Consider the following 27,649-nt stretch of genomic DNA (forward strand, 5'->3'; position numbering starts at 1 on the left):
TTTTGTTAAATGAAATAAAACACTTCCTGTTTCCTTTCATATCTACTATAAGAACTTCCCAATCATGTGTCTGGTTGTTTGGCCTTGATAGTGAAAGTGAAATGATTTATGTATTTTGAAAAGCTGTGGTACCTTCCTGCCACCTCCACACGGTGATGGTGTGTTCAGGCTCCACCCCCACGGACAGCAGCAGCTTCCCTGTAGCGCTGAAGTTCACGTAGCCGACACCTTTGGCGTGGGAGCAGCGGAGGATGGACAGCGTCTGCTTGGTCATGGCGTCCCACACGTGGATGGATGGCGACAGGCCTGTGAGCACAAAGGAGAACCATAGAAACCAAACAGCTGAAGAAACGAGGAGCCGAGGCAGCATGGAGCCCGGACCTGAGGGTCCAGGGACAGCCAGGGACCACCGGACCAAGGAACTAAGGACCACAGCATCTTCAAGGTTCTTTATGGTCCCACTTGAGGTTCCACAGTTCACACCAAAGATGGCAAAGCATCAAGTAGGAGTTAATAACTGTGGAGCCTAGGACCTAATGTGAAAGGAACCGAAGAACCGAGGTGTTGAACATCCAGGTCCGTAGCATCTGTGCAACTTTGGAACCAAGGATTTAAGGAAACTAACAAACAGCTGTTTCCAGGTTTGGGAACAAACAAGAACAGAGGAGCAGCCGGAAATAGAAAGATTCAGAATCAGGAGTCACCCACCAATGAACCAGAAGAAGAAGAAGAAGAAGAAGAAGAAGAAGAAGAAGAAGAAGAAGAAGAAGGGAGTGAACAGGAAGGAGCTGCTGAACTAAAGGTGAAGTGGAACCAAAGGAACAATGACACAGAGTCTCAATGGAACGAGGATCCTGAGGGAGTGCAGGCAGAGACACTGAGGACGATCACGTGGTTCAGGAGCAGGAGGGGACAGGTGCTACATGCTGAGTCAACACAGCAAAACTGCTGAGTCAGGAAAATCTGAAGTGCTTTTCTGTATTCACACATTTATAACCACAGTATTTACACATCTGGTCCCGATCACACAGGACTCACTTCTTCTTAAAGTCTACACAAGGTCAAACGAGTGGTATTTAGAGACGAGTTGTGTAAACAACCTGAAAACAACTGAACAAACAGAACATCACAACAAAAACAACCTAAACAAACACATCTTCAATCTCTGTGAGTTCTTTGTTCCATGTTTAAAAAATAAACTCCAGTAGGAGGCCCAGATTCAAAACTGGTTTGGAGAAACTGTGATTTAACTTAAATGTGTTCTATTAATAAAACATCATCATCGTGAACATCTGTCGACGGTTTGAACCAGATGTTCCATGAGATCTGGACTCTCACAGGATTCTGTTGAGCAGATAAAGATCAGTGTCTTCATGCCTGAAGTTCACGTCCTGACATTGATCGTATAGAAAAACAAGAATCACTTCCACAGACACCACAGACACCACAGACACCACAGACACCACAGTGAGTTCAGCATGCTGATGTGAGGCTGCCACGCCCACACTGATGTGGAGAAACACGAAATAACGCTAATGATTAAAACATTTTTAAATTCAATTAGTTTGCCAAGATCGATATCATCTTCAATATCATCATTCAAAGTTTCATGTTTGTACTCAGCTTAGATAAATGTGTTGTCCGGCAATAATAATAACAATTATTATTATTTCTGTGGTTGTAGAAGTTGGTGACATTGAGCAGTCTTAGTGGAGAAACACATGAAGCAGCGTTTTCTTCTGATTCCAGATCAGTGCAGACGTGGTCTCTGAAGGGGGGGGGGGGGTTCTGCTGGTACTCACCGGACACCTCAGCCTCTAAACACCGAGAGCAACGACACCGACAGGTTACACACCAGAGAACAGGATCATGTGATGAATGGATCCGTGATGAGTGAGTCTTACCTGGCAGGTCCGTGAGGTCACCTGGTGATGGCGTGAGGCGGGACAATGACGAAGCAGAAAAGAAAAGAAGTGCGATGGGCGAAAAGCAGCTGAGTCATGCATGAGAACAACGTGATGATGCACATTACAGGAGCTCTGACTGTCACTCAACGCACAACGACGTGTCATGTTGTGTCGTATCGTGAACTCACGTGTTGTATGGTAACTTTTTGTATTATGTCACATCATGTTGTGTCATATCATAGCACGTGTCACATATCGTGATGTATCTTGTGTTGTATCATATCGTATCGTACCCGACAATCTCATGGTTGACTTCCTAACTTGTCGTATTGTGTGAGAACATGTGGTTTTGTGTTGTGTTGTGACATGTCGACCAGGTGGAGGCTCCAGGTGAGATGTGTCCATGCTCGTGGTGATATGAGGCATTAGCAGGAAGTTGTGTCTGCTGCAGCTGAGTGGACTTCCTGTCATGTGACTCACCGATCTGTCCCGTGGCGATGATGTTCTGGTATTTGGGATGCTGGTTGACGGTGAGACACAGGATGTCGTCGGTGTGTTCCAGGTAGAAGCTCTGAGTTCCTGTGAGGACAGGAAGCAGAGGTGTAACACCAGCAGCTTCTATCAGGAGAATCCCCTCGTCAGAGCTTCACCGACCGGCCGACAGGTTCTGGATCACCACGGCGGCGGCCGTGTGGAAGATGATGTCAGCGCCGTCGTTGAGGTAGTGCAGGTTGTTGCGACAGTCGAAGCCTCGGTACCCGAACACGTGCTCCAGCACCAGCTCCTGAAACACAAACAGCTGTTTGGATCCTGGCCCGGAGTCCGAGGACTGAGCTGGACCTGGTACTGACCTCCACCACCTTCTTCTTCTTGGTCACGTTGTTCTTCAGCAGCTTGTCCGGCAGCGGAGCAGCTCGACTCACCGGAGGCCTGACCGGGACCGAGGGGCAAAGGTCAGGAACCATTCAGATTCAAGTTGTAAAGGATTGTGTGGTGGAGTATCGTGTTGTGTATTCATCCTGTGACTCGGTACCTCTCCTCCACAGGAAGCTCTTTGTGCTGCAGGTGAGGTTTGGTTCCTGACATGTTCCTGATGTTGGGAGAGTAGATCTTTGTGACGTAGTCCACCACCTTCTCCCGCGCCACATCGCTGTCGTAACCTGGAAACACAACATGTCCACAACATCTCACCATGAGGAGCTGGAGGTCTGAAGCTGGAACCAGACCCAGAACCTTCTCAGGATGGGTTACCTCCGTCCTCCTCGGGGTCGTCGTCCGACTCCTCGCTGTCCACAGCTTTACTCTCCTTGTGTCCCGGTGGCTCTCTGCTCCAGATCATCAGAGCTGTGTCGGCCCCGCCCACTGACAGCAGCACCGAGTCGTCATTGGACCATCGGACGTTGGTCACGTTGGTGCTGTGACCCACGTACTTCTTGAACTTCGCAAACTGGCCCTGAGGTTGTTTCATAACAAGTCAGAGAGAGAAGAAGGGGATCTGGTAAAGGACAGAGTCGGAGCCTCACCCTGGACGGGAAGCTGAAGAGCTTCAGGAACCCGAAGTCGTCTCCGCTGGCGAGCAGCTTGCGATCTCTGGTGAGGGAGGCGGAGTTAACGAAGCTGAGCGTCGGCCATATTCCCTCACAGGTCGGACCCAGCACCGACGTCCAGCTCGCCCAGTCCAGCTTCTCAAACTGGAAACACAGGAACACCATGTGATCTTACAAACAGAAACAAGCTGAGAAGAACACGTGAACATGAAGAAGAACACGTGAACATGAAGAAGAACCGACCTCCGCAACACTGATGTTCTGCTTCCGTCCTCGTGGAGCCTCGAAGAACAGCTGCTCTTTAGCTCCGGTGTTCACCTGCAGCAGTTTACCTTAAAGACATTAACGTGTTAGCTAGGCACAGCCACGTGTCCTGACGTGTAGTTAGCGTGTGCATTTAGTCTGTCATGTTAATATGTGTGGTTTTTTAGCTTCTTATCACACTAATGTCATTATGCAATATTTAGGATGATGCTAACATCCCAGGTGTTAGCAATGCCACTAAAGGAACCCTTGTATGCTAATGTTAGCATGTTAGCTTCTCAGAATCCATCTGACCTTAATCGTCAGTGTGAGATGTCGATGACATCACATTGAAAACCTTTGAGTGTTATTAGAGACAGTTTGAGCTGTCAGGGGGTTCGGTGTGTTAGCTGCTGTTCATCAGTACAGGTGTGCTGGGAGGTGTGTTAGCTTAGCATCAGAACAGGTGTGCTGGGAGGTGTGTTAGCTTAGCATCAGAACAGGTGCGCTGGGAGGTGTATTAGCTTAGCATCAGAACAGGTGTGCTGTGAGGTGTGTTAGGTTAGCATCAGTACAGGTGTGCTGGGAGGTGTGTTAGCTTAGCATCAGTACAGGTGTGCTGGGTAGTGTGTTAATTTAGCATCAGTACAGGTGTGCTGGGAGGTGTGTTAGCTTAGCACCAGAACAGGTGCATGGAATATAGATTCAGACAGAGCTCATTGAACATCTCAGAGACCAGGTAGTCCCCTCGGTGTTAGTTTGTCCCCAGGTCCACTGAGAGGAACCCGAGTTAGGACCAGGACATGTGACCCACATATAGATCAGGTCTCTAGGACAGCTTCCTTCCACCTGCACAGGATGATGAACATGAGGAACATCCTGTCTCAGAAGATACTCGTCCACTTGTTTCCTCGAGACTGGACCAGTGCAAGTCTTTATTATCAGGACATCCCAGTGAGTCTGTGGGAAGCCTCCAGTTGGTCCAAGATGCTGACAGGAACCAGAAGAGGTCACATGACTGCTCTGAGCTGCTGCACTGGCTCCCTGTGAAACTCAGGATATCAAGATCCTCACAGGCTGAGGGAGAACTCCCATCATGCACTGAGCGCGCTCTCTCTCTCTCTCTCTCTCTCTCTCTCTCTCTCTCTCTCTCTCTCTCTCTCTCTCTCTCTCTCTCTCTCTCTCTCTCTCTCTCTCTCTCTCTCTCTCTCTCTCTCTCTCTCTCTCTCGTTTCACTTTGTTCAGTGTCTCGTGCTGACGGAAATAAAGCCTTTGAACCACGTGACCCCGCTGAACCGGACGCGGTGTCACGTGCTCACCTTCACGGTGGTCCAGTGACCGGACTCACCTGAGTTCACCTGAGTCCTCGTGTTCAGCTTCTTCTCTCAGCTCATCTTCATCAGCCGCTCTAACCTCACACAGGGCGCCGCCATGACAGTCCTCTGGCAGAGCGGCAGCAGCCCACAGCGCCCCCTGTCGGCGCGGAGCGGAACTGGATCGCGTCTCCTGCTGGGTCCACACAGGGTTCTGGTGGACCTGTGTTCACTTCCAGCTGAGGTTCTTCCCTCGGTTCCTTCAGCTCCTCGTCCAGAACCAACACATCTGTTAAAGTTCCCACTGCTCATTTCCTCCTCACTGACCTGAACCCAGAGGAAACTGGTTTATTCACCTGCAGCTTCCCTCCTGTACAATATGTGAACCGGTGCTGATTAGGTTTAAATAATGTGCTTCATTCAAAATAACAGACATCAGAAATTCACTTCAAATAATAAGTCACAATTAACACTTGAATATACACCAGATATCATGTAATGATTATGTTCAACATTTGAACATACTCATTTGTTCTTTCCTTTTGATTTTGAATCGTCAGGGTGGATTGTCTGTGACCTTTTCCCTTGTGTTGCTGTATGTATATATGCATATTTATTTCATTCTTATTTCTTTATTTATTTGCTCAATGTATTAACTCTTCATTGTACCCTCGGCACCATTGTAAATGAGGGTCTTATTCCTCAATGTGTTTTCCGAGGCTTAAATAAATAATCAATCAATCAATTTTCTTAAAACACTGTAAACATAATGAAAAATCCCATAAAACCACTGATCATGAATCAGGATGTGAAACTGCTCAGGTGAGTTTCCACCAGGTCCACTGAGCAGCTGTGAGTTCTTATCATCACTAGCTAGCATTAGCATTAGCATCTGCTGACTCAGAAACAAACTTCTGAAAACAACAACATGAACTGTTGTTGTTTTCTTCTGTTTCTATCACTTCTTTGCATCTAGTGGTGAAGTTGTGTAGTTCAACAAACTGAATCTAATCTACACAAAACACAGACGTTTATAGAAACACGTTTGTGTTGATGAACAACTTCAGGATAAAACATTCAAAACTTTTTGATGATATTTTCATTTAAAACAAGACGTTACAAAGTAATTTAAATGTTTTATTTATTTTAACAGCAGATAAATACAGAGAAAAAACATAGCGCCACCTTGTGGAGAGGCAAAGATGCAAAGGTCGTCCACACTCATGTTCTGCTCACAATTTAATTCTAATAAATATTTTCTGCCTTAAATATGATTCAGTTTCACTTCATCTGTTTGAGGTAGAATTCTTTCATTTAAAAAAAAAAGGTTTTCTGTTTCTTCGGTTTTATAACTGGGATCAAACAAAGATCCATCTTGATGTAATTGATTCTACTTCACTGTGATACTCACTGCATCATCATCATCATCATCATCATCATCATCATCATCATCATCATCATCTTCTTCATCATCTTCTTCATCCGCATCAGACAGAACGAGTTACAAAAACAAACGAGACAAGGACACTGTTCATCCTCCGTACCTGTGAAAGCCCTGATGACCTCTGATCATAGCACCAACGTTATCATAAAGTTTATCAAATGTTTGGTCAGACTTTGTGAAGAAGGCACATCCTGACAAACAGAAGCACGGCTACATCAAACAGCTACCACCTCCCTACTGAGCTTCTTCTTCACCTCCTAACCACAAACGTTTGAGCTCCACATGAAAACATCTGGATTTAGGAGACGTGACAGGAGAAGTCCCCCCCCCCCCCCCCGGGTCAGCTCACACTTCCTGTCGGCTGTGATCAGGTGAAGGCTCAGGTGAATCCAGTCTCACGAGAGAAGACCACGTCCACACTCACTGACATTTCCACACAAATAAACTGGAAACAAGAGGAAACAGAAGAGTGAAGGTTTGAAGCCACTGAGTCAGTCTCTGCTCTTCATGTTTGGTTCTCACCTGCAGTCGCTGCCTCCGGCACTGATCACGTATTTGTCGTCACAGGAGAAGCGGATGTTGGTCACATGAGCAGAGTGACCGAAGTAGCGCTTGTGTTTCCCCTGTAACAAACACCAGCAGCTGATGAGCTCACACGTCCAACTCATCCAAGTCATCGGCTGCAAAGTTCACTTACAAATTTTTCGGAGCAGGGGAAGTCAAAGAGCTTGATGAGGCCGAAGTCGTCTCCTGTCACCAGGTTGACGCCGGCGTGGGAAACACAAGCACAGGTCACATCGGCCTTCTCCGCGTTACGAGGCCAGACCCCGAGGACCTCGTCCCCCAGGACGCTGGAGACAGAAAGACAAAGACACTGATCAAGATCTGAGAGACTCCACGGCCTCGCTGGTTCTACTGAGGAACAAGAAAGATCTGGAGTCTCACATGTTCCTGCAGCCCCCTAGTGACATGTCTGAAAATTATGAGGTTTCTAAAACGTTTTAAATGTGTAAATACATATATAAATATATATACGTCATGTCCCGCCTCCTGCTGCTCTACAGGCTCCGCCCCTCTTCTGAATGTTCCCCACCTGTTCCTGGTGTTGTGAAGGAGTCGGACCCGACAACCTGCTGCTGCTTCACAGAACCTAACTACAGAGTTGAGTCTGAAAACATCTCCAGTTCTGTGCGTCCTGCAGTTTGTTCCCTAATCCTCACACTATGTTCTTCAAGATCTACAGATGTTCCCTTAGTTCTACACTTGAGCTCCAAAGCTAATTTCCAAAGTTTTATATTTAGTGCATTGATCTAAAGTTTGTGAGGCTCTGAAGATCATCGTTTAAAGCCAACACTGCTCTAGTGTCGGAGAACCGGAGAACCACCCTGAGCTCTCACCTGGTCCAGGTCGCCCAGGTGATCCTCTCTATGGTGGACTGCTCCGTTACCATCTTCCCTGAGGGAACTTCATGCACCTGCCTGGTGTAGGTGCTGGTGGACACCTGGAGCAGAACAGGAAACCTTCAGCTGATACATCAACATTACACTGAGCCATGAGGACAAAGGTCAAAGGTCACAATAACATTAAGAGCAGTTAAAACTGCATCTGCCACAAAACTAATAATAAACCCATTAACAGATTCTTCCTGTGAATAAAATAATGTGTAGAAGCTTCTGGTTTCTGCTCCAATCACATCTGAGCATCTTCGGTTGCAGGTGAAGCGTCTGTGTGGAGAGAGAAAGACTCACAAACTGAGACACACAAAACCAAACTCAACAATCTCTAACCTGGATGTGTTTGCTGTCCGCAGAGAAGTCGATCTGGATCACGAAGCCGGGGATGTCTTTACAGTATCCGATCCGGTTCAGGGACGGCCCCAGAGAAAGGTCGTAAAAGTCCACAGCACTTTCCACTGAACCCACGGCCAAGAACCGGTTATCTGGACTGAACCTGACCCACAGGGCGACAACAGGTGAGTTGATTGAGGAACAAAGTGTGTAGCCCTGATGTCCGGACCACGTCCTGACCTCTTACCTTATGTCCTCGATGGCCACGCTGCGGTCCCTCTTCTTGCCCCAGACCGTGAGGGAGTTGACGAGCAGGACGATGAACTCCCCGTTCTCCATCCCGATGGAAACCATCTCTCCGTTGGGGCTGTAGGACGTGCACTTGGCAGGATGACCCAAACTCACCTTGTTCAGAAGTTTCTGAGAGAGAAGGAGAAGTGGAAAGATGAAACCTTACACCAGGGGAAGAAGAAGATCTGACTCTCAGCTCAATCTTCACCTTGTCAGCCAGGTCCCATATCCTGATGGTCCCGTCGTCACTGGCCGAGATGAAGACGTCTTTGAAAGGATGAGTGGCCAAACCCCAGATTCCCCCCTGAGTGTGTCCGTTGATCATCGTGTTGGAGGCTGCGTTCTTCTCTCCGACCTCTATGATCTCTCCATCTTTAGTTCCCACCAGGATCTTTCCCTGATTCACAGAGAATGAAGAGAAGGTCAGAGACGTCAGTCCAGATCCTTCTACCACAACGTCTCTGAAGTGTCTCTAACATCTGGAACCAGCTGATCAAAGCGGCTTGTTACTGGGAACATCTTAAATGACTTTGATTTAAATTCACAATATTCTCAGGACAGGTTCACTGAGCTGAATGTTCTTCTCTTCTGGATCCACGTGCATGAGACACTGATCACACAGTTAATACTGTTGAATCCATTCTGTGCTCCTCAGACCTTCCCTCTGCAGACGGACCGGACGTTCTCCACCGGCTGACCCGTCTCCAGCTGGAAGGCTCGGCAGCGCTTCATCTCCTGGTCCCACAGCTTCACAGCGCCGCCTTCTTTGGTCCTGAGGAACACACCAACAAGAGTCCTGCTGCTGAGCTTCAATCATGGAGTCATCTCCTCATTCATGTTATAGATATTGTTATTTATTGATGTTACACTACTGAAGTTTCTCCCATTAAAGTTTTTTTTGTAGTTTTTCCTTAACATCAAAGGATGATGCACCTTGTTAAGATTAATGAGTGAAAATAAGATTTGATTGATTTGCTGCCCCCCCGACAGATGACCCGTCTACATGTGGATCCCAGGAGGACTATGGGAGTTTTGTGTGGACACAGTGTTGAGATGTTCCTCATCTGAAGGAGGAAGAACGATTCTGGTTTCCCATCCTGTAGAACCGACACCTCGTGGTTCTACAGGATGGGACCGGTTCTGCTCAAATCAATACTGATCCAGGGTCACAGGTTCCGTCCCCGTGGAGACAGAACCTGTGAGTCTGAACTCTTTTTTATTTAGAACTAGAAGACAAAGTCCACTGTGGTAACATCCTCTGTCTTTAGCTTCCTGTGGTGTCGGTCCACTTCCTGCCTCCGGTCATTAAGGGTCACCAGCTACTCAGGTGAGGCCTGGTTCTGGAGAACTCACGGTCGTTCCTTCCCCCCCGTGACGATGAGCCCGTCCCTCAGGGTGGTGTACATGGTGAACACCGGGCCGCTGTGCGCCTTCGCCACCACCCGAACGAGGAAGTGCTCCCTCCACACGAACACGTCTCCGTTTATGGCCCCGGTGAAGGTCAGGTTGTTCTGGAACAGGAAAAGACGGACTTGCATCTAATTCTGACAAACTTGAGATTCATACATTTTGATTGAAGTTAAACTGTGGAGAAGTGTCTCTTACTGCACCGAACGCCACCGACAGCATGGTCTGCATGCGGCCGTCCTCCACCGAGCCGATCACACCTTTCTTGTAAACAAGCGAACCTCCAACCAGGGTCCAGAACTTGATGTGTTTGATTCCCACCGACACAAACTGGGTGTCGGAGTCGGGTCTGAACTCCACGACGAAGATGCGCTCGGCGTGGCCACCTTTACTGGTCACCCTGGTGCCTGGCGGGGGGGTCAGAGGTCAGAGGTCAGCCGGGATGGAACATTCATTGTAATATGTTCACTCAAACCACGAAACAAAGCTTCACCAGACCTGGTTCTGAGAAGAACTGTGGATCCAGAATAAAGTTCCTTCATTTTGTTAAATGAAATAAAACACTTCCTGTTTCCTTTCATAGTTCTACTATAAGAACTTGACAATCATGTGTCCGGTTGATAGTGAAAGTGAAATGATTATGTATTTTGAAAAGCTGTGGTACCTTCCTGCCACCTCCACACGGTGATGGTGTGTTCAGGCTCCACCCCCACGGACAGCAGCAGCTTCCCTGTAGCACTGAAGTTCACGTAGCCGACACCTTTGGCGTGGGAGCAGCGGAGGATGGACAGCGTCTGCTTGGTCATGGCGTCCCACACGTGGATGGATGGCGACAGGCCTGTGAGCACAAAGGAGAACCATAGAAACCAAACAGCTGAAGAAACGAGGAGCCGAGGCAGCATGGAGCCCGGACCTGAGGGTCCAGGGACAGCCAGGGACCACCGGACCAAGGAACTAAGGACCACAGCATCTTCAAGGTTCTTTATGGTCCCACTTGAGGTTCCACAGTTCACACCAAAGATGGCAAAGCATCAAGTAGGAGTTAATAACTGTGGAGCCTAGGACCTAATGTGAAAGGAACCGAAGAACCGAGGTGTTGAACATCCAGGTCCGTAGCATCTGTGCAACTTTGGAACCAAGGATTTAAGGAAACTAACAAACAGCTGTTTCCAGGTTTGGGAACAAACAAGAACAGAGGAGCAGCCGAAAATAGAAAGATTCAGAATCAAGGAGTCACCCACCAATGAACCAGAAGAAGAAGAAGAAGAAGAAGAAGAAGAAGAAGAAGAAGAAGAAGAAGAAGAAGGGAGTGAACAGGAAGGAGCTGCTGAACTAAAGGAGAAGAAGTGAAACCAAAGGAACAATGACACAGAGTCTCAATGGAACGAGGATCCTGAGGGAGTGCAGGCAGAGACACTGAGGACGATCACGTGGTTCAGGAGCAGGAGGGGACAGGTGCTACGTGCTGAGTCAACACAGCAAAACTGCTGAGTCAGGAAAATCTGAAGTGCTTTTCTGTATTCACACATTTATAACCACAGTATTTACACATCTGGTCCCGATCACACAGGACTCACTTCTTCTTAAAGTCTACACGAGTTCAAACGAGTGGTATTTAGAGACGAGTTGTGTAAACAACCTGAAAACAACTGAACAAACAGAACATCACAACAAAAACAACCTAAACAAACACATCTTCAATCTCTGTGAGTTCTTTGTTCCATGTTTAAAAAATAAACTCCAGTAGGAGGCCCAGATTCAAAACTGGTTTGGAGAAACTGTGATTTAACTTAAATGTGTTCTATTAATAAAACATCATCATCGTGAACATCTGTCGACGGTTTGAACCAGATGTTCCATGAGATCTGGACTCTCACAGGATTCTGTTGAGCAGATAAAGATCAGTGTCTTCATGCCTGAAGTTCACGTCCTGACATTGATCGTATAGAAAAACAAGAATCACTTCCACAGACACCACAGACACCACAGACACCACAGTGAGTTCAGCATGCTGATGTGAGGCTGCCACGCCCACACTGATGTGGAGAAACACGAAATAACGCTAATGATTAAAACATTTTTAAATTCAATTAGTTTGCCAAGATCGATATCATCTTCAATATCATCATTCAAAGTTTCATGTTTGTACTCAGCTTAGATAAATGTGTTGTCCGGCAATAATAATAACAATTATTATTATTTCTGTGGTTGTAGAAGTTGGTGACATTGAGCAGTCTTAGTGGAGAAACACATGACGCAGCGTTTTCTTCTGATTCCAGATCAGTGCAGACGTGGTCTCTGAAGGGGGGGGGGGGGGTTCTGCTGGTACTCACCGGACACCTCAGCCTCTAAACACCGAGAGCAACGACACCGACAGGTTACACACCAGAGAACAGGATCATGTGATGAATGGATCCGTGATGAGTGAGTCTTACCTGGCAGGTCCGTGAGGTCACCTGGTGATGGCGTGAGGCGGGACAATGACGAAGCAGAAAAGAAAAGAAGTGCGATGGGCGAAAAGCAGCTGAGTCATGCATGAGAACAACGTGATGATGCACATTACAGGAGCTCTGACTGTCACTCAACGCACAACGACGTGTCATGTTGTGTCGTATCGTGAACTCACGTGTTGTATGGTAACTTTTTGTATTATGTCACATCATGTTGTGTCATATCATAGCACGTGTCACATATCGTGATGTATCTTGTGTTGTATCATATCGTATCGTACCCGACAATCTCATGGTTGCCTTCCTAACTTGTCGTATTGTGTGAGAACATGTGGTTTTGTGTTGTGTTGTGACATGTCGACCAGGTGGAGGCTCCAGGTGAGATGTGTCCATGCTCGTGGTGATATGAGGCATTAGCAGGAAGTTGTGTCTGCTGCAGCTGAGTGGACTTCCTGTCATGTGACTCACCGATCTGTCCCGTGGCGATGATGTTCTGGTATTTGGGATGCTGGTTGACGGTGAGACACAGGATGTCGTCGGTGTGTTCCAGGTAGAAGCTCTGAGTTCCTGTGAGGACAGGAAGCAGAGGTGTAACACCAGCAGCTTCTATCAGGAGAATCCCCTCGTCAGAGCTTCACCGACCGGCCGACAGGTTCTGGATCACCACGGCGGCGGCCGTGTGGAAGATGATGTCAGCGCCGTCGTTGAGGTAGTGCAGGTTGTTGCGACAGTCGAAGCCTCGGTACCCGAACACGTGCTCCAGCACCAGCTCCTGAAACACAAACAGCTGTTTGGATCCTGGCCCGGAGTCCGAGGACTGAGCTGGACCTGGTACTGACCTCCACCACCTTCTTCTTCTTGGTCACGTTGTTCTTCAGCAGCTTGTCCGGCAGCGGAGCAGCTCGACTCACCGGAGGCCTGACCGGGACCGAGGGGCAAAGGTCAGGAACCATTCAGATTCAAGTTGTAAAGGATTGTGTGGTGGAGTATCGTGTTGTGTATTCATCCTGTGACTCGGTACCTCTCCTCCACAGGAAGCTCTTTGTGCTGCAGGTGAGGTTTGGTTCCTGACATGTTCCTGATGTTGGGAGAGTAGATCTTTGTGACGTAGTCCACCACCTTCTCCCGCGCCACATCGCTGTCGTAACCTGGAAACACAACATGTCCACAACATCTCACCATGAGGAGCTGGAGGTCTGAAGCTGGAACCAGACCCAGAACCTTCTCAGGATGGGTTACCTCCGTCCTCCTCGGGGTCGTCGTCCGACTCCTCGCTGTCCACAGCTTTACTCTCCTTGTGTCCCGGTGGCTCTCTGCTCCAGATCATCAGAGCCGTGTCGGCCCCGCCCACTGACAGCAGCACCGAGTCGTCATTGGACCATCGGACGTTGGTCACGTTGGTGCTGTGACCCACGTACTTCTTGAACTTCGCAAACTGGCCCTGAGGTTGTTTCATAACAAGTCAGAGAGAGAAGAAGGGGATCTGGTAAAGGACAGAGTCGGAGCCTCACCCTGGACGGGAAGCTGAAGAGCTTCAGGAACCCGAAGTCGTCTCCGCTGGCGAGCAGCTTGCGATCTCTGGTGAGGGAGGCGGAGTTAACGAAGCTGAGCGTCGGCCATATTCCCTCACAGGTCGGACCCAGCACCGACGTCCAGCTCGCCCAGTCCAGCTTCTCAAACTGGAAACACAGGAACACCATGTGATCTTACAAACAGAAACAAGCTGAGAAGAACACGTGAACATGAAGAAGAACCGACCTCCGCAACACTGATGTTCTGCTTCCGTCCTCGTGGAGCCTCGAAGAACAGCTGCTCTTTAGCTCCGGTGTTCACCTGCAGCAGTTTACCTTAAAGACATTAACGTGTTAGCTAGGCACAGCCACGTGTCCTGACGTGTAGTTAGCGTGTGCATTTAGTCTGTCATGTTAATATGTGTGGTTTTTTAGCTTCTTATCACACTAATGTCATTATGCAATATTTAGGATGATGCTAACATCCCAGGTGTTAGCAATGACACTAAAGGAACCCTTGTATGCTAATGTTAGCATGTTAGCTTCTCAGAATCCATCTGACCTTAATCGTCAGTGTGAGATGTCGATGACATCACATTGAAAACCTTTGAGTGTTATTAGAGACAGTTTGAGCTGTCAGGGGGTTCGGTGTGTTAGCTTAGCATCAGTACAGGTGTGCTGGGAGGTGTGTTAGCTTAGCATCAGAACAGGTGTGCTGGGAGGTGTGTTAGCTTAGCATCAGAACAGGTGCGCTGGGAGGTGTATTAGCTTAGCATCAGAACAGGTGTGCTGTGAGGTGTGTTAGGTTAGCATCAGTACAGGTGTGCTGGGAGGTGTGTTAGCTTAGCATCAGTACAGGTGTGCTGGGTAGTGTGTTAATTTAGCATCAGTACAGGTGTGCTGGGAGGTGTGTTAGCTTAGCATCAGAACAGGTGAGCTGGGAGGTGTGTTAGCTTAGCATCAGTACAGGTGTGCTGGGAGGTGTGTTAGCTTAGCATCAGTACAGGTGAGCTGGGAGGTGTGTTAGCTTAGCATCAGTACAGGTGTGCTGGGAGGTGTGTTAGCTTAGCACCAGAACAGGTGAGCTGGGAGGTGTGTTAGCTTAGCATCAGTACAGGTGAGCTGGGAGGTGTGCTAGCTTAGCATCAGAGCAGCTCACCTCTGGAGTCCCAGTCCATGTGGGTGATGAAGCTTCCGGACCCTTTACAGATGCCGACTCTCTTACTGGTCAGGACGTTGTAAATGTCCACAAAGGAATCGTGGGACGCCACAGCCAGGTACTTCCCTGCATCTGAAACACACAAAGCTGTGACCCACCGCCGCACAACCGCCGCACAACCCCCGCTCACACACCGGTGCCGTGGGTTCCAGTACCTTGGGAGAAGCGGATGTCGGAGATGAGCTCTCTGCGGTGGTGGAAGGACACCAGGTCCTCCAGAGTGTCAGCGTTCACCACCAGGAAGCTGCCATCGTTCAGACCCACCGCCAGAGCCTTCCCATCGGGGGAGAAGGCACAGCAGCGCCCCCCTGAGGAGCACACAGGTAACACACAGGTAAACACAGGTAACACACAGGCTACACACAGGTAACACACTTCTCTCACCTTTCTTCAGCTTGCGGACAGCCACCATGCGGTGATTGGCCGACAGCTCCCAGATCCTCAGAGTTTTGTCGTCACTGACGGTGGCGCAGACAGGAAGTAGAGGGTGAGCCGCCAAACCCCAAACCTCGCCCTCCATGTGACCCTGCACACACAGACACACACGCACACACACAAAACACACACACACACACAAAACACACACACAGTTAACGTTTATCGCTGAAGGAACAGACCTCGTCACCTCAGCTGGATCCAGCTTACTGGTTCTCACCTGAACCAGTAAGCTGGATCCAGGTTTTCACAGATCCTTCTCACCTGGACCAGCAGGGTCATGGGTCCGCTCTTGTCGATCTCCAGGATTTCTCCATTTTTGGTTCCCAGCAGGATGTGTCCGTGTCCCAGGGTGATGGCTCTGATGGAAGGGTTGTCCTCCAGCAGCAAACCTGGACCAGAAGCACAACAATGAAAACACAGAGGAGATGACAGCAGCGTGAACGCTGTGGGACAGCGGGGGGGGGGGCCACACCTTTAGAAGACGGAGACAGAGCGGCTCTCTTGATGGCGTACGTCTTCAAACATCTCTCAAACATGTCGTCCCACAGCTCCACGATACCGTCCTTCCCCCCCGTCACAAAACCCTGGACAGTGAACACAGAAGAAAACTCAGATCTTCAGATATTCTTTTATTTATTGACCATTTGAACATATGAAAGTTCAGAGTCTATAACTGAACAATGTCATTAAGAGGAAGTGAAAGTGAAGGAGGGATGGAACCTTGTCCAGGGAGCACATGGCGAACACCGGGCCGTCGTGGGCCTTGATGGTCTTGATCAGAGTCGTGTCTTTCCAGATGTAAACGTCTCCGTTCGTGGCTCCGGAGAAAACCAGGTCCTCGGATCGACCATAACACGCAGACATCATGGTCTCTTGTCTCCCCAGGTTCCCAAAGATCCCTCGTTTAAAAGTCAGACCGCCCCCTGCAGGACGAGGACGGACATACTTTAATTATGTTTCTGTTGCCTGATCTGGAATCAGGGGACACAGCTCGACTATAACGTTGGACACGTGTGAGTCAGTGTGAAGGTTTGTTTCTCTTCAGGAGGAATGAAACCAGGAAAATGGACTAGGATGAATTTACCTGAATGTTGCCAGAACTTGATGTGTTTGATCCCCACAGTCACCAGCTTGTCCATCCTGAAGGGGTTGCTCCTCACCACGAAGACCTTCTCCTTGTGGCCCCTGAAGCACAAACCATCAGGAGAGGTCAGGCGTGTTGTGTTCAGTTGTGTTGTGTTCAGGTTGTGTTGTGTTCAGGTTGTGTTCAGGTGTGTTGTGTTCAGTCGTGTTGTGTTCAGGTTGTGTTGTGTTCAGGCGTGGTGCGTTCAGGCGTGGTGTGTTCAGGTTGTGTTCTGGTGTGTTGTGTTCAGGCGTGTTGCGTTCAGGCGTGGTGTGTTCAGGTGTGTTGTGTTCAGGTTGTGTTCTGGTGTGTTGTGTTCAGGCGTGTTGCGTTCAGGCGTGGTGTGTTCAGGTGTGTTGTGTTCAGGTTGTGTTGTGTTCAGGTTGTGTTCTGGTGTGTTGTGTTCAGGCGTGTTGCGTTCAGGCGTGGTGTGTTCAGGTGTGTTGTGTTCAGGTTGTGTTCAGGTGTGTTGTGTTCAGGTTGCGTTCAGGCGTGGTGCGTTCAGGCGTGGTGTGTTCAGGTGTGTTGTGTTCAGGTTGTGTTCAGGCGTGTTGTGTTCAGGTTGTGTTCAGGTGTGATGTGTTCAGGCGTGTTGCGTTCAGGCGTGGTGCGTTCAGGCGTGTTGTGTTCAGGTTTGTTGTGTTCAGGCGTGTTGCGTTCAGGCGTGGTGTGTTCAGGTTGTGTTCAGGCGTGTTGCATTTAGGCGTGTTGTGTCAGCCGTGTGTACCTGGCCTTGGCCAGCCTCTCTCCTTTCTTCCAGTCCCAGATAACGATGGAGTGACACTCATCGATTCCGACTGAAACCAGACTCTTCCCATCGGCTGCAACAGAACCAGAACCATGATGAGGTGAAGATGTAGAAGTTGTGACTCAGGTGTGAGGACCGGTGAGGACCTACCTGTGAACTCCAGGGCACACACTCCTCTGCTGTGGTGTCCCTTCAGCAGTGATAAACACTTCAGGGTCTGGACGTCCCAGACGTGGACGGCTGGGTCTCTGCCCACCTGAGCACACAGACAGCCAATCAGAGACGCTCCCAGCCAGTCGGACACTCACCTGCTGCAGTCAGTACCTGTGCCGAGGCCACGTAGTCTTTGAGCGGGTGGACGGTGAGGCCCAGGATGTCGTCGTCATGGCCGAGGTAGAACCTCTGACTGTGCTGCAGCCGGTTGTACACGATGGCGACAGCGGCCACGTGGTACACCACCTCGCCCGTCTGACTGTAGAACAGGTTGTTACGACAGTCGAACCCCCGATACCTTCAGAACATAGAGAACAGGACCGCCACAATAAAAGTCTGAGGAAACCTGTTTGTTCTGATAAAGTCAGTCTGTTTGATCCTTTTGATTTTACCCATGAACAAACTGCAGACGAAGACCCTCCTCCGGAGACTTCTGCCGCTTCAGAGAGCCAATCAGCTTCTTCCTCAGCTGAGGCAGGTCTTCCTTATACACCTGCAGAGGGAGACAGTGAGTCACACGGGTTTCCAGGGATTATTTACAGCATGAGAAGATGTTGATCTCCTGGTGACCTGGCGTTCGTAGCTGGTCTGAGCTTCCTGTTCGATGTCCGAGTCCAGCTCCGGGACGTCCGACAGGTCCGAGTCCGACTCTCCACTGTTGGAGTCAGCGTAGCCCTCTGAAGACACCGCCCGGAGAAAAGACTTCGTTAACAGCATGTTAGCGTTACATGGTTATTGAGAGATACCAAATAGAGCAGATGAATCTGGTTTTGTGTGTGAGGATAACAAATGAATAGATTGTTGAGTTGTGTGGTTAAAACTTGTTCCAGAACAAGGTCCTTAAAAGGGACAAATAAAGCGGGGGGGTAAATCTTGGTCTGACCTTGTAGAAGCGGCTCCAGAACACCATTCATGACGCCTTCAGGCAGGAACCTCCACTGGAAGACTGCGTGGTCAGCGCCACCAGTGCTGACCACCCACTGCAGGTCATTGGACCAGCGAACATTGGTCACATGTGCAGAGTGACCGATGTACTTCTTGAATTTGGCTCCTGTTAGAAGAAGGAGATAAGACTTAGTGGAGGAGTTCATAAAGTGGTTTAATCCATCAACTCATCTTGGAACTGACACATGAAGGACAGACTGGAGTCCAGCAGCATTTAGAATCCTTGGCTCTCCCTCATAAAATCAATCAAATTATATTAGTAGAGCTCATATTCACAAATCACAGTTTGTCTCATCGTCTTTAACAAAGTGAGACGTCCTCTGTTCTTCAACAAGAGTCAAACTACCGAAACCTTTAACAGGTGAAGAAGGTAGAGACCTCAGAGACACATGTGAGGACACGTCTCCCAGGACGGACACTAGTTAGACAAAATCGAATGGTTCAACTTTCGACGTTTGTTAATTATTAAATCAAAGAATCAGGGGTTCCCCTTAAGCTCCTGCTCAATCAAAGACTTACACAACTGAATTCATTCCTCCAGTGAAACCATCACACTGACCTTTCTTCAGGCAGGGGAACCTGAAGAGTTTGAGGAGGCCGAGGTCGTCTCCAGTCACCAGCACAGCACTGCTGTAGTTGGCATCCACAGAGTTCACATTAGAGATGGTGGAGTACTTGGGCCAAATACCATTCACCTCAGGTCCCACCACGCCCGTCCACGTCATCCAGTGGATCCCCTTCGCCTCCTCTTTAGAAACCAGCTTACCTGCTGAGGACAAGGGACAAGGTTAAAGGTCAGGAGGTCACTGGTCTTTGGGAGGAAAGTCAGTGTAAAGTTAAAAGTCAAGTCAAGCAAGTATAAGTACAATCAAATTAACAGACAGAGAGTTTCAGTGCGGTACCTGGCATCCTGTAGAAGAGCCGGTCTCCAGCCCCGTCATTGGTCTGCAGGAAGCGGCTGTCCACGGACCAGTCCAAGTGGGTGATGAAGGAGGTGGAGCGGCAACACTCACCCACCTTCTTGTAGCGCTGGCCAACGGCGTAGATATCCACCAGCCCGTCGTTCGATCCCACCGCCAGGAAGGAACCATCTGGAGAGAACTTGAGCTCATGGATCACCTCCTTCCGGTCCTTGATGTGTACAACCTCTGTCATGTCCCTGAAGAACAAAAACGTTGTTATCTCACATGTTAAGGTTTAAATCTTTGTCTTTTAACCCGACATGGACCAACAGGATGTGTGGAGTTCCACAGGGCTCAGTGCTTGGACCCCTCAGCCTCACACAAGCTACATTTGGGTGTCATCTTCATAATTGCGAGTCACTGCTGAGTCAGTTTACTTTTCACAGAAGGGAGACAGAGCCCTGGGTCTCCAGGGAAAGCTTCTGTAGCTAACTGCCTCTAGCTCACCAAGCTAACCAAGCTAACCCTTGCCCGAGTTAGAGAGGTCACCTGACACGCAGCACGGTGAAGGATCCGTCTTTCATGCCGAGAGCGAGCTGGGAGCCGTCGTTGTTGAAGGAAACACTCCGAACAGATTCCTCCATGTTGCAGCGAGCGAGCAGAGTGTGGTCAGGAAGACTCCACAGCCTGAGGGACAGACAGGACAGAGATGAGCTCAGAGAATACGCCACCTGGTGGCAGAGCTGAGGTGGTGGTGTCGGTGGGTCCGACCGACCTGACCGAGCGGTCGTCACTCCCAGTGACAGCCACTGGTTGTTTGGGATGCAGGTCCAGTGCCCACAGCTCGCCCTCGCTGTGACCTTGCATCAGCAGAACTGGTTTGTCTCTGTCCCGGACCATCACCTCGAAGATCTCGCTGTCCTGAGTCCCGGCCAGGATCCGGTCCGCCTTCCAGCACACACTGCGGATCGACAGACCTGAAACACAAGACCTTCACTCAAACCAGAGCAACAGGTTTCATCTCCTGACACTGGAGAGTCCTGGTCCACGTGTTTAAAACCTTAAACCACGAAAACCTCAGAATCAAAACCAAGTGAATTTGACAGAACATCTGAGTTCTTTCCCTGTGACGCCCGACATGCAGTCACATGTTGTTCTCATTCAAACACTCCCTGTTGTTAACGTGTTTGTAATGTTGTGTTCTCTTGTGCTGATACTTCAGGATTAGTCCTCGTTGTTAGTGAGTCAAAGTCTTCCACAACATTCTGTCACTTCTCATAGTTTGTGCTCAGAGCTGCTTGTTGTGAGTCTGCAGAGAGAAGAGTGAAGTGAGACAACGTTGTGTTCATCATCACGTGTGTGGTTTATATATAAGTTTAAATGATTTACTGAACTGATGTTATGGTTTCATACTTCACATGTCAACTAATAACTGACACAGTCTTCTGACCCAAGTTCACAACTTCAAAATAAAATGATTCAGCTCCATTTAAAGTATTTTGAAAAACGTTCTTTGAAGCAAATGAAAGAGAAAGTGATTCTGTGAAGGAGATCAGCTGCTGGTCTGAGGTCCATAGGGACCGGTCTGTGTCTGACAGGGGTCACGTGTTTATTCTGACACACATGACGGAGTCCTGACCTTTGTAGCCTTGCTCCGCCTCCCTCAGGTCGATCTTGGTGATTGGTTTGAAGTCCACGTCCCACAGCCGGATGCAGCCGTCCCGGCCGCCGGTGGCAAATCCTTCCTCACAGGCGTGCATGCTGAAGATCCCTGCCTGCACCACAGACACACACAAACACACACAGACACACAACAGGCAAAATAAGGATTATGACATAAGGGGGGGGGGGGGGAGTGGTCTTTCTGTTTGAATGGAGAACATGAATGAAGCGCCTCATCTGGTTGCCATAGTAACATCATGATAGTATCACTCGCAGCATCAGCACCTTCAGGCACAGTACTCCACAGTACTACAGTACTCCACAGTACTCCACAGTACTCCACAGTACTCCACACTAGTTCAAATGCACCAAATGAACATCCTCGTTGTTCAAACATTTTATCGTCGGAGGTGAAGACTGCTGCTTCTTCTTCTTCTTCTTCTTCTTCTCTTGTTTAATTCTGTCTCTACTTCCTGTGATTGTGATTGGTCCAAAAGTCCAAACTATCCAACAAAGTGTTTTCAGTGTAAAGCAACAGAACCTGGTTCAGTTGGATCCAGACCCTGAACTCCTCTTCTGGTCGGACTCGGTGCTTTGGTTTGGACCGCTCTGATATTTAGGTCTGAACCGAGCGAGGTGTGAAAGAGAAGCAGGTGAAGTTGGAGGTGAAGGTGGAGGTGAAGGTGGAGGTGAAGGTGGAGGTGGAGGTGAAGGTGAAGGTGGAGGTGAAGGTGGAGGTGAAGGTGGGGAGAGCGTGGCCTAGGGGATAGAGCGGGTGTTCTGCAACAAGAAGGTTGCCGATTTGAATCCCACTCTTTCCCATCTGCATGCCTAAGTGTCCTTGGCAAGATACTGAACCCCTAAAATGGCCCCTCATAAATGCTGAGTGTGCTGAGTGTACTGATTGTAAGTCGCTTTGGACAAAAGCATCAGCTAAATGACATGTAATGTAAAAGGTGAAGGTGGAGGTGCAGGTGAAGGTGGAGGTGGAGGTGAAGGTGCAGGTGGAGGTGCAGGTGCAGGTGGAGGTGTGGTGTCTCACCCCGTGTGCAGCCTGCACAGTCCGGATCAGAGTGACCCCTCTCCACACGTACACGTCTCCGTTCAGGGCTCCAGAGTAGGTCAGCTCCTCTTTGGCCGCACACACACACAGGATGGTCTGCAGGTCGCCCGTCTTCCCAAAGATCCCTCGTTTGGGAGTCAGAGCGTTTCCACAAAGAATCCAGAACTACACACACACACACACACACACACACACACACACACACACACACACACACACACACACACACACACACACACACACACACACACACACACACACACACACACACACACACACACACACACACACACATACACACACAGTTTGTATATTAGACATGAGACTAATACGACTTTGAATGACAACACGTTGAACTGGATGATTGTGATGTTTCACCTTGATGTGTTTGACTCCACAGCTGACGAGTCGACTGGACTGGAACGGATCCCAGGTCACGTCAAAGATCTGCAGGAGCATCCTCAACACGTCAGAGAACCTGATCCACTTCTGCTTCTACATTACTGTACTTATGTGTAAATGATTACACCTTGATATCATATTCTTTATAGTTTGTCATTATAAATCCTCAAACCAACACATTTCTGATCATTAAAAAATGTATAATGAAGCTAATATAATAAAATAATGTTGACGTGTCTCTTGAATGCGAGTCATGAGGAGTCGTACTCTGTCCGAGTGGCCGGTGGCTGTGGCCAGCACCCGTCCTCTCCTCCAGTCCCAGACACACACCGTGTTCTTAGCGTCCAGACCGACCGACGCCAGCCGCTACCACACACCAACAAGAAGTACACAATCAAGACACACAATGGGACGACACTAGCTGTATGATACAGAATATATAATCATATCTTTACAGTTAATGTGGAGGAGTTCCTCAGGGTAGCTTCCTGGAGCCTCAGTATTTCTCAGCATTTACAGTTTTATTTGTATTTAACAAATTTTACAACAACAATAATTCTCAGAGTTTATGTTTGGTTCATAAATCAGCTGAAGGTGAAACAGTAGAAACAAACGTTCCCATTCGACGAGGTGGAACCGCCCAGCAGGGACTCAGTCATGTGATCAGTGTTACATCATCACGAGGGGGCGTGGTCTCACCTGTCCGTCAGAGTTGAAGGCGAGACAGGCGACACCGTGTGTGTGGACGTCCCTCAGGATGGACACGGTCTGCATGGCGTACGTGTCCCAGATACAGATGTACGGGTCCTTACCCACCTGACCCGTCGCCACCTGGACCTTATCAGGGTGGATGGCTAGACTGGGGGGGGGGGGGGGGGGGGACAGACAGAACACTTCAGACAGCGCCCCCTGCAGAGTTCATTACAAACAGAGAGTAAACTTCAGATGGTCAGGGTGTGAACGGGGGACGTATCAATAAAGAAGTTAACTGCTTGTTGTTGTTGTTGTTTATCAAATCAAAACAAACACAAAATATATCACGTGACTTTTTAATCTGGATTCTTCCGCTGCAGGTGCACCTCCTCACCTGATGATGTCATCGTTGTGGCCCAGGTAGAACTTCTGGGTGTGTTCTCGGGTGTTGTAGACGACCCCGACCCCGGCCACGAAGTACACCACCTCCTTCCCCGCGGTGTAGAACAGGTTGTTCCGGCACTGGTGACCCCGGTACCCGTAGATCCACTCCAGCCTCAGCTGGCAGCGAGGAGCCGTCTTATCAGACATCTTCCCTCAGAACCCGGGACTCAATGGAAACATCCGGGGGGGAAATAAAAACCTATCGTCTTCTCCCTTTGATCTGTTCTGAGAAGATCAAAGGCTTTGATCTCATCTACCTCCAAAACGTTCAAATCCCCTTTCATCCAACTCAAGGCTGCTGGGAGCTGTGGTCCGTCACTGGTCTGTTTCACATCCCACTACACTTCCCATGATTCACACTGCAGCTTGTGCTATAACACAAACGTGAGCTTCAAAGTAACAACAATGAGAATTCGAGGGAAAATGGAATTAAATATGAAACTTTAACTTTTAGTGTTTCACTGTAAAAATTCCATTGGAGATAAAGTGATTGTGTTTATCTTGTATTGAACTTAAACTTTGTCCAACGAACAATTAAATCACTATGAGAAATAAAAATACAAAAATGTATCTAATTCTGTATCGTATGTACGAAAAAGGTTAAAAAAAATCGAGACATACTAACATCTATATTTTGTTGGGATTTTTTTCGTAGGAAACAAGATATCGATAAAACCTAAATCATCATAACCTGAAGAAAAGGTTTGAGGTAAAATATCAAACAATATTCAATCCATCACTTTAAAATCTGCTTTCAACTTCGTACACAAATATAACACTGGAGGAAATCTGATACCAAAACTAAATATGTTCTTTAAATCACTTTATACACACATTTTAATTAAATAAATACATCTTCAAAACTTCATCTGAATTAAGCAGCTCATCTTATAAACAAACACGTTTATTTTATCTGAATAATTTGTTACTGTTTGTTTACAATGTAAATATATATTAATGTATCCAAAACTTTAAGTTTAGTTTATAAAAACTGAAATTACTGACTTTTTGTGGAACTGTCTTTACCTCTTTTCAACAGATAATATATAATTTGTGCAGTTTCTAGAGGAAAATATATTTATGTATTTTTTTATAAAGGTGTTTAATTCTTGAAATGATAATGAGACAATATTGTTACTCATTATAGGAAAAATATTCAGGGCTCAAAACCATTTTTCATAACTAAAAGTTTAAACAAGTCATTATTCAAGCTTGTACAGATTCAATATTTAAAATATTTGTGTTCATTGTTTTAGGTTAAAAAGCTACAATGTGACTTTATTAATGTATCATTATAATGTTCTTGAAAGGTTATTTTCATGTGACCAGAACAGATCTAACAGGAACCCACCGGAACCAAAACCACCTTTCAAGAACCAACAGGAACCTTCAGGAACCAATACAAGATACCCTACAAGATCGAATAGGACCCTACATGATCCAATAGGACCCTTCAGAAACCAAAGGAACCAATATGACCCTTCAAGATCCAATAGGACCCTTCAGGAACCAATAAGACCCTTCAACGAACAGGGCCCTTCAAGATCCAATAGGACCCTTCAGAAACCACAATGAACCTTCAGGCAACAACCGGAACCCTTAAAAACCAACAGGAGCCTTGAGGAAACAATAGAGCCTTCAAGAACCCAGAGGAACCTTCAGGGACTTTCGGGATCTCCAGTGACCAGGAGGAAGCCTCAGGAACCAAGAGGGACTAACAGGACCATTCAAGAACCAATATGAACCTTCAGGAAACACCAGGAACCAACAGGAACCAACAGGAACCTCCAGGAACCGTTTTGCAGAGGACCTTCTGTTAGAATGTTTTCTGAACCGAACCGGAACATTCCCAGAAATCTGTTTGAAGGTCACAAGACGCGAAGGGAAGATTTCAGAATAAAATGCTCAGAACAATGTTCGGAGCACATGCTGGTTCCTGAGCAGAACCGGGACATGAGCCGAGGGTCCGCAGCTCAAACTGAAAACCGGATTCAAACTGAAGCTTCTGGAGGAAATGACAGAAAATCCCGGCGCCGTCTGTTCGATGCTGGATCGGGAGATTACACCGCCGCTTTACCACAGGAGAAAACCCGCATCCGCTCCATCACACACCGACTGCTGCTGCTGCTCGGAGCCGGAGGGGAGGCGCCACGGCCCGGCACACACCCGGAGCTGCTGCCGGTGCCTCAGACAACCGGAGATCACGGGAACGGAGAAGGTAAGACGGAATATTAACGGAAATCTCAGGGATCAGCGGCAAGGTCAAGACGGAAAGAATTAACAACACATCCGGTTGTCACTTTCAAAATAGAACGCTGATCCTGTGCTGAATATGAAATAATATATTGAGCATCAATAATATTTGCTCCGAGAAAGTACAACTGATACAAGAGCTTACAGTAAAATCATAAATTAATTAAACCACAAGGGGGCAACCAAGGCCCACTGTATTACAAATACAACTACTGTAGTTTCCTGAGGTTACCAAATAAAAAACACAAATAAGAATGAATTCAAAAAGTAATTCTGCTTGTGCGTGTTGAATACATTTGTCATGTAAAAAGAATGAATAATGCTCATTTTAATAACCGTCGTAATTCTGTCTCAATATAATTTGAATTAAATCAAGAAAAAGCTTCTGTGATTAATGTTAAAAATGCAGATTACTCACGAATAATTAAAAAACATCACACTAATAATCTGTGGTTTTTATTGATTCATTCTTTATTCTGATTTATCGTTGTGTGACAAGATATTAAATCAAATTATTTTGAAGGTCAAACCAGTTTCCGGTCTGTTTGGCACTAATCTCCGGCAGCTTCCCTCCCTATCGGTTCTAGCGCAGTGGATTCACGAATCAGGAGCCGCAGTGCATGATGGGGTGTGTAGTCACGTTCAGGTAAAACAGGAAATACACATGTTTGTATGTTTGTTTTATAAACAGAATTATTGTCCTTGTTGTGTGAGAAGGAGCAAGAGTATATATACTTTCTGTAATGTTTAAACACAAAAAACTATTATTAAATTAAAATACATCAGATTGTAAATATTATAAACACATCATTTTAAAATATGTTAAATTACTTATGAACTATGACAAATATTAATGTTAATTTAATACTTTACTAATAGCTAAAGTAGCTTTTAGCTCGTTACTTACAGTGTCATGAAAATGTTCAACACATAAATTGAACTTAAACCAGTAACTGAAGACTTCACTTAGCGTTAGCTCATGTGATCTGCTCCTGTTAGCAAACATGAAGCTACCTGACAAGGATCATGCTAGGAGTCACAGCTGATTCAGTCATGTGACAGCTGATCATGCTGTGGTCTCAGGTCTACAGGATGTAGTGACATCTAGTGGTGAGAACCCTTATTAAAACTGACAGTAACATGAAGATTACTTTATGCTTAATAATCTTTCACACTTCAACTTTTACAACAATTAAATCTAATAAAGTTTGTTTGCCTCTGCAGGAATGTGTCGGGCCCTACAGGAGTGTGTAGGACCCTACAGGTGTGTGTTGGCCCCTACAGGAGTGTGTCGGACCCTACAGGAGTGTGTCGGCCCCTACAGGTGTGTGTCGGGCCCTACAGGAGTGTGTTGGCCCCTACAGGAGTGTGTCGGACCCTACAGGAGTGTGTTGGCCCCTACAGGTGTGTGTCGGGCCCTACAGGAGTGTGTCGGGCCCTACAGGAGTGTGTCGGCCCCTACAGGTGTGTGTCGGGCCCTACAGGAGTGTGTCGGGCCCTACAGGAGTGTGTTGGCCCCTACAGGTGTGTGTAGGACCCTACAGGAGTGTGTTGGCCCCTACAGGTGTGTGTCGGACCCTACAGGAGTGTGTCGGGCCCTACAGGAGTGTGTCGGCCCCTACAGGTGTGTGTCGGGCCCTACAG

General features: G+C 47.7%; 3 protein-coding genes across 7 annotated transcripts in view; all 3 read right to left on the bottom strand.

The window, feature by feature from the left end:
- The window catches only part of mtif2 (mitochondrial translational initiation factor 2), a 16,154-nt gene extending 11,041 nt beyond the window's left edge, over positions 1 to 5,113 (bottom strand). The window contains exon 1 of the mRNA XM_053419641.1: positions 5,046 to 5,113. The gene's annotated coding sequence lies outside the window, so the exon portion shown is untranslated. The remainder of the gene's footprint in view (positions 1 to 5,045) is intronic.
- On the bottom strand, positions 405 to 6,235 carry LOC128437436 (echinoderm microtubule-associated protein-like 6). Its single transcript, XM_053419586.1, has 8 exons — positions 6,196 to 6,235; positions 3,698 to 3,786; positions 3,431 to 3,598; positions 3,159 to 3,360; positions 2,941 to 3,067; positions 2,759 to 2,837; positions 2,562 to 2,691; positions 405 to 2,486 (listed from the first exon to the last, which is right to left on the bottom strand). The coding sequence occupies exons 1-8, from the start codon at positions 6,233 to 6,235 to the stop codon at positions 2,224 to 2,226; spliced, it is 1,098 nt and encodes a 365-aa protein (XP_053275561.1). The 3' UTR covers positions 405 to 2,223.
- On the bottom strand, positions 6,154 to 25,840 carry LOC128437466 (echinoderm microtubule-associated protein-like 6). 5 transcript variants are annotated; one of them, XM_053419638.1, is made up of 43 exons: positions 23,703 to 25,840; positions 23,315 to 23,474; positions 22,883 to 22,981; positions 22,592 to 22,660; positions 22,193 to 22,378; positions 21,128 to 21,263; positions 20,264 to 20,465; positions 20,038 to 20,175; positions 19,489 to 19,745; positions 19,146 to 19,355; positions 18,525 to 18,692; positions 18,212 to 18,318; positions 18,034 to 18,134; positions 17,753 to 17,939; positions 17,579 to 17,684; positions 17,408 to 17,501; positions 16,642 to 16,742; positions 16,278 to 16,480; positions 16,030 to 16,141; positions 15,819 to 15,946; positions 15,504 to 15,645; positions 15,275 to 15,427; positions 15,060 to 15,191; positions 14,148 to 14,236; positions 13,901 to 14,068; positions 13,629 to 13,830; positions 13,411 to 13,537; positions 13,229 to 13,307; positions 13,032 to 13,161; positions 12,858 to 12,956; positions 12,375 to 12,395; positions 12,273 to 12,287; positions 10,604 to 10,777; positions 10,138 to 10,346; positions 9,886 to 10,043; positions 9,190 to 9,304; positions 8,741 to 8,929; positions 8,489 to 8,661; positions 8,242 to 8,404; positions 7,852 to 7,955; positions 7,152 to 7,305; positions 6,977 to 7,077; positions 6,154 to 6,899 (listed from the first exon to the last, which is right to left on the bottom strand). In XM_053419638.1, exons 1-43 carry the CDS (start codon positions 23,897 to 23,899, stop codon positions 6,875 to 6,877), a joined length of 5,883 nt encoding a protein of 1,960 aa, XP_053275613.1. In that variant the 5' UTR covers positions 23,900 to 25,840; the 3' UTR covers positions 6,154 to 6,874. The 5 variants fall into 5 exon arrangements, with proteins under 5 accessions (XP_053275613.1, XP_053275610.1, XP_053275609.1 ...); XM_053419635.1 differs by lacking the exon at positions 12,273 to 12,287; XM_053419634.1 differs by lacking the exons at positions 12,273 to 12,287; positions 12,375 to 12,395 and adding an exon at positions 11,255 to 11,271 and having other exon boundaries at positions 12,854 to 12,956.
- Positions 25,841 to 27,649: the final 1,809 nt, after the last annotated feature.

This window comes from Pleuronectes platessa, chromosome 3, assembly GCF_947347685.1.
Source record: "Pleuronectes platessa chromosome 3, fPlePla1.1, whole genome shotgun sequence".
Lineage (NCBI taxonomy): Eukaryota > Metazoa > Chordata > Actinopteri > Pleuronectiformes > Pleuronectidae > Pleuronectes > Pleuronectes platessa.

Excerpts from the sequence above, each read along its gene's own strand:
- LOC128437436 (XM_053419586.1), bottom strand. The coding sequence starts at position 6,235 with ATGAGTGTGGACGACCTTTGCATCTTTGCCTCTCCACAAG. Across the intron at positions 3,787-6,195 it reads CATCTTTGCCTCTCCACAAG|GTAAACTGCTGCAGGTGAAC; the intron begins GTGGCGCTATGT and ends AATGTCTTTAAG. Across the intron at positions 3,068-3,158 it reads CGACCCCGAGGAGGACGGAG|GTTACGACAGCGATGTGGCG; the intron begins GTAACCCATCCT and ends TTGTGTTTCCAG.
- LOC128437466 (XM_053419638.1), bottom strand. The coding sequence starts at position 23,899 with ATGTCTGATAAGACGGCTCCTCGCTGCCAGCTGAGGCTGGAGTGGATC. Across the intron at positions 18,135-18,211 it reads AGACCAGCTACGAACGCCAG|GTGTATAAGGAAGACCTGCC; the intron begins GTCACCAGGAGA and ends CTCCCTCTGCAG. Across the intron at positions 15,428-15,503 it reads TGTCCGCAAGCTGAAGAAAG|GGGGGCGCTGCTGTGCCTTC; the intron begins GTGAGAGAAGTG and ends TGTGCTCCTCAG.